This window comes from Pinus tabuliformis, chromosome 4_1 (assembly GCF_031772625.1).
Source record: "Pinus tabuliformis cultivar Carrire ecotype Pingquan chromosome 4_1, CPIR1, whole genome shotgun sequence".
NCBI classification, from domain to species: Eukaryota; Viridiplantae; Streptophyta; class Pinopsida; order Pinales; family Pinaceae; genus Pinus; species Pinus tabuliformis.
In genome coordinates, this window is record NC_142303.1 from 570,405,624 (window position 1) to 570,411,623 (window position 6,000).

At 33.8% G+C, this 6,000-nt stretch overlaps 1 protein-coding gene across 1 annotated transcript in view; it reads right to left on the reverse strand.

Annotated features, from left to right (window-relative positions):
- The window catches only part of LOC149177180 (uncharacterized), a 117,198-nt gene extending 111,763 nt beyond the window's left edge, over positions 1–5,435 (reverse strand). The window contains exon 1 of the mRNA XM_089421687.1: positions 5,136–5,435. Within this exon, the coding sequence (XP_089277813.1) occupies positions 5,136–5,435 (300 nt within the window). The remainder of the gene's footprint in view (positions 1–5,135) is intronic.
- Positions 5,436–6,000: the final 565 nt, after the last annotated feature.

Below are 6,000 nucleotides of genomic sequence, written 5' to 3' on the forward strand. Positions count from 1 at the left end.
AACCAACCTTTTATAATCCTAAAATTAAAAATAACATTCCCATACAACCATTTTATAATAATCCTAACTCTTTATCTATATACAAAATAATCTTATTTATATAATTTTATTTTTTTTATAATCTATGGTAAAAAAATATTTTAAAAATTTAATTTTATAATAAAATTTATTTTCTAAATTTCAAATATCAAACATTTTCATAAATTCAATCCCAATCATTATATTCATAATTTCAAATAATTTTAACAAAAATCAATACTATCAGAATTTCAAATCACTTTAATCATCATAATCACAATTCAAAACCACCCCAATGACACCTAAAACACACTAAAATCTTGTATATAGATGCGCATGGTATTTTATCAACCTTATCCTCATATTTAAATGCTTTGATATCACTTTAATCATCATAATCACGATTCAAAACCACCCCCAATGACACCTAAAACTCACTAAACTCTTGTATATAGATGCGCATGGTATTTTATCAACCCTATCCTGATATTTAAATGTTTTGATATGAGACCGCTTTAGTTTTGTGATTTTAAACTTCAAGTATATATATTTTGATATAAGACCGCTTTAGTTCTTTGATTTTAAACTTCAAGTGTGTGTATATATATATGAAAACATGACACTATACTATAAAATAAAATAAATAATACTTATTCTTATTATATTTAAGATTTGCGTTACAATCACCGCCCAAAGTCACATTGACCCATAAAAAATGATGAGAGAGCAGCGACACTATTCTTCTTCCCGTAAAAGAAACTAGCAATTAGTCAATGAATTACATTAACATAGTAACCTGTTATTTTAAAAAACGGTGGGATGGGGAGAACTCCATATATGCACCAAATTCAATCAATGGTTGTAAGCTAGGTCCACAAAACAAAGAATCTTTGGGTGTTTGGGTGTGATAATATATGAAGTTCTGTTTTATATATGATGCTTAATGATGTTTTAATGTATTAGAATTTGGTATGAATTTGTTGGAATTGTAAATTTGATTTGTAAATTTTTAGTGTTTTAAAAAAAATATAGAACACTGAATTCATATATATCATTAAAAATTTATTTTAAACAAAAAAATTTGAAATTTCAGCAAAATGTTTCATCAAATTCCAGATAAAAACTCAAAATTTCTTTGATAAAATTTTGATCAAAAACTCTAAAAAAAAATTATAAACAAAATTTTTTCATCAAATTCCAAATAAAACTTCAAAAAACTTTTTAATATAATTATAGGAAAAAAAACAAAAACAAAAAAAAAAAACAAAAAAAATAATATTTAGACAATGCCATTAGAGTATATTCCGCATAACTATCTAAATGAAAGATAAATAACTATCTGAAATGTATTGGTCATGCGATAGTAAGGTTTCATCCGGGCACTTACTAGTCGATGGATTTTACGTGATCAAGGAAATATAGAGTGTGATCCAGGAAATATATGGTTTAGCTACAATAAAAATAAAATAAACATACAACCCCAAAGAAACCACCGAAAACTAATGTAACTACGCTACCATTCCTAATCATGTCCAGTCATCTGCATATACATGCCCAATAGGAGCATAGAAGAAGCCTTGCACGGGAATGACGCTTACGCATAAACATTGTTAAGATCGTAGATATGCCACTTACATCAAATCAATATACCAGAACCTCAATCTTATCCTCTCGAATGTATATTTTTCCGTTAAGTGAGACTTGCAACATACACAACATATTAAATGATATTATATTAAATTATATTAAATAATAATAAAAAAAATTAATTATAAAAAAATATATTAAATTATAAAAAAAAAATGAATTTAATCATAAATTATTTTATATTAGTATTTTAAATGAAAATAAACAAGAAATTACACTAGATTTAAAAATAGTACTTATTTTCATATATAAAATTATAACTAAATATTATTAGAAAGTAAATAATTTCCCATTCAAAAGTACATAATTTTTATTAAAGTTGGTTTAAGTTATGATTAGAAAAGAGAGATTGGTTTTTCTTATGAATACTGTGAGTAATTTTCTTTTTGGATTTTAGGGTAAAATTTAAAATGGTTTTTATTGATTTGTGATTTTCAATCTAATAGTAATTCACTTTCTTTAATTATAGATAAATAAATTAACTATTTAGAATAAAAAAAATATATTTAACTAAACAATATATTTAAAAAAATTAATTTTAAATGAGATTTTAGTTTATATGATTTTTTTTTAAATATATAAAATAAATAATATTGTGTTAAAGTTTGTTTTAGGATATAACAAATATGTGGAAAATGGAGTACATAATTGTTTTTAATTATTTAGGGAGGAAATTTATGCTAGTAGCAAAATTCTAACTAAAAGACATGGAGAAATAAAGTGTCGATATGAGAAAGCTTTACAAAATTGCCTAAGAAGCAAGACACATTTGATTTTAGTGCACATCAAAAGAGAGTGTTGGGATCCCCAACTAAAGGCATGTTGAGGTTCAGAGGGTAGTTTCCTTCATGCCTATTAGAGACACTAGATTCGACACTAATACTTGTCCTAGTATTGTTATAGGCTTGGAGGGTATCTATATGTTGGTGAAGCATGCCAACTTCATTTTCCTGGTGAGCCATGTTGAATTTAAGTAACTTCATTTGCCTGGTGAGCCATATTGAATTTAAGCTCCGGCATTTCTTCCATGAAGTTGATGATGATCTGCATCTATTCCTGCAATTTCACTTTAGTTTCCATGAGGTCAAGGATTCCTCTTGATGGGAGCATTGTTGACATTTGGGGTGACCCCCAAAACCTAAGTGGGACTCTACAGGTTTTCATTGCCACTCAGGGAAGGGAACATAGATTGAAAATTTTAAATTCCCACAAACAAGAAGTATTTAATTCAATGTCAGGTGTATTCGAGGAACGAGGTTGGGCACTCAAAATTGTGCTTTCTTTAAGGAGGAAGGGGAACATGATCAATATGCATAGAGGTAGGGTGCCAGTTGAAACTTGTGGATTACCAATGGGATACAGAGACAAATGCCTAGGAGATCCACTAGAATTCATAAAAATTTAGCAAGTGAGAGGGCCTAGAATGCTAAAGAGTCAAGGCCATAACCAAATTAAACTATATAGATTTCCAATGGGACAAGGAATCACAAAGAGGAGAGAGATTGACTTGTGAATTGAACCAAAGTTCAAGGGCTGACAGAATACCTAAAGAAATTGAAGACCAATCATGGAGGCTAAACGAATAAGCTTGCATGTGATCGAAACAATCAAGTTCTTGATGATAAATGTCAAAATCCCAAAATCTATTCTTGGTGTCAATATCTCAATGACAATTTGTGTTCTCCTATGAAATTATGGACTGTTAGATGCATGAAGAAGCTGAATAAACAAGCATGGAGTTGAGGATGGGCATAGTAGAGGGAAAGCCCCCCTGAAGATTTTGAAAGGATGGAGGCCCATGGGATGAAGGCCATGAATGGTTAAGTGGCAAAGAGCCATGAATTTATTCACCTAGAAAACCCGCTCCCATGCTTCACCATTTAATTGACCATGATGCTTCATAATTTTAGTCGTAGAGGAGCTTGTAACTAGATGTGCTAGGAGCTCGATGAAATTAAGTGAGCACCTTTGGATCAAGGTACTATCTGCGTGTGGGAGAGGAGGCTTGACCTCAGATTCAGATGCATGCAGTGATGCCCTGTTGAATGACACACCGACTGAATTAACAAGCACACCCCTTATGATCATTTTTGTTAAAACAAGATAATTACTCCTGCATGAGGAGTTGGCTAAACATAGAGAGTGAGTTAACTGAAGGATTGAGTGATTGAGTGTTTGAGTGTTCAGTCAAGTCAAGTCAAGTGATAAATGACTTTTAGTGTGTGATTTCATGTGGTTGCATGTCAAGATATTTTAGGAAATTCGCTAGTTGGAAAAGGATAAATACCCTTCACCGAGTTCAATGTAAGCATCAAGTTTTGTGTGATCAATAGAAGAGTCACAGCTCGTGTGATTTGTGTGTGAATTTATGCTTTTTCTCTTCTACCTTTCCAAAAAATTGGTATTAGAGTTGAGCTGAGAAGGAGCTAAGGTTTATTAGCCTTTGTGTATTTGAGAAGTGCAGCACCAATCTGCAAGATCTACATGGTTTATTTTTTTTATGGGTTATTCAAGAGCCTTGAATTTGTAAGGGGAGATAACGATGGAATAGTGGCCGACAGTTGTTATTGGCTTTTAGTGCCATTGTATTGCGAAATGTTGTGTGTATTAGCCACCACAATCAAGACACAAAGAGTGTAATAAAAGTATGGTATTTGTTGAAAGTCAAGCGATAGTGAAAATTAGAGAAAAAATTTGTAGCCCCAATGGCTGCAACCCAAGTTAAGTTCTTAATGTTGGAAGTTTCATTTAAAGTTCATGTGCGTTGCTAAGGTATTCATGAACCCCATAAGACTATGGAGATACATTTTTAAAAACATGTCATGTAAAAAAGATGTTTTTTTTTTTAATCAAAGGAGTATTAATTTTGTTATAAAAAGGGTTTAATATAAGGACAATATTTCTTTAGAAGGGGTTCATAAATGATAAAGGATCTTTATAAAATTTATTGTATGTAGTTTTTATAAGGAGTTCTAAAGGGTTTTGAAGCATAAAGGATTTGAAAAAGTCTTAGTTTACAAAACTATTTTGGCGTTTTGTCAAGCATGATAGTTTTTTGGGTGAAGATTATACCTTACGGGGGTGCATATTGAAAATCATAATTTTTGGGTGAAGATTGTGCCTTATAGGGGCACCCAGAGAAAGTTTAGCAACCCTACTCTCTCAACACCTCTTAGCCATTTGCGCGGCTCCAACTCTATTATTCCAGCTGGCATGTCTTTCTTCTGGCGCATTAGCTATGCAGTCACGATATGCGGGAACTTCTCGTGGTCCGCGAGGTCCCAATATTCAAATTTTAGCATGGGCACCTATCCCAAGTGCGCTCCTTCAAAAATTATGTTGTCAGGGAGCAACGGAGTTTGCAGAGAGCTCTTGATCTCATCTATATCTTTGGGCACCTTTGTTTTACACTTCCGTGGAGGAACATATGCAGGCAACCTGGTGAGAGGGTCTGCACCCTAGGTTTCAACCTCCATCTCTACATCCTCGTCCTCAACCATGATTTCTTCGAACTCTTCTTCCTTGTCGGCCTCCAAATTGATAGCCTTCCCCTTTTCTTCCATGGTGACCCTAGTACTCAATGGATTTCTAGGTGATACATGCACCAGTACCATGGCCTGCTTGTATTTCTTAGGTCTCGGCGTGCACGGTGATTTATGGATTTCAGCGACTATCCCGGTTCTCTTTGGGGCTTCCACTTCAGTAATTGCCTGTGTGGCTTCCTCAGCGGTCATTTCTCCAGTATCCATGGCTTCTTTAGGTGCTTCCATAGTGTGATTCCATAGTTCTCTCAATGTATCTAGCAATTACTCAAGCGACGAATTCACTTTCAGAAGATCAAACAAATCTCACTTCATGAATATCTAAGCGCGCAACAACTCAGTTCTCAAATTGCCAAGTGTTGTTTGTTGGACAACCCTTTGTAATTTATAGCGCCTTTTGAATTTGAATTCGACCATTCTGCCCACATTCAGTCCATTAATGCTCGATTGGCGACAGATTTTCAAGAATCTAGCCCGTAAAGTTCACCTTAAATGCCTACTGCCCGCTCCATTTGGTCTCAAAGCAAGCATCACATCGTGAATAGCGACTGTGACAGTCACTTTACAGCTGACCCACAGAGTATCGCAGCTACCCTTATATTGTCATGGACCTTGTGATACTTCTCTACTGCGTGCAATCCTGACATCATGCAGTTCCTGGGCAGAGTAGTCTATAGTCCCCCGCCTCCTTTTAGCTGCCTGGAGCACTGAGACCGTGCTTCTACCAGCTAGTTAGATGCCCGTGCCACCTGTGTATGGATTCAAATGACTAACATTCACTTTTCCTAGGAAA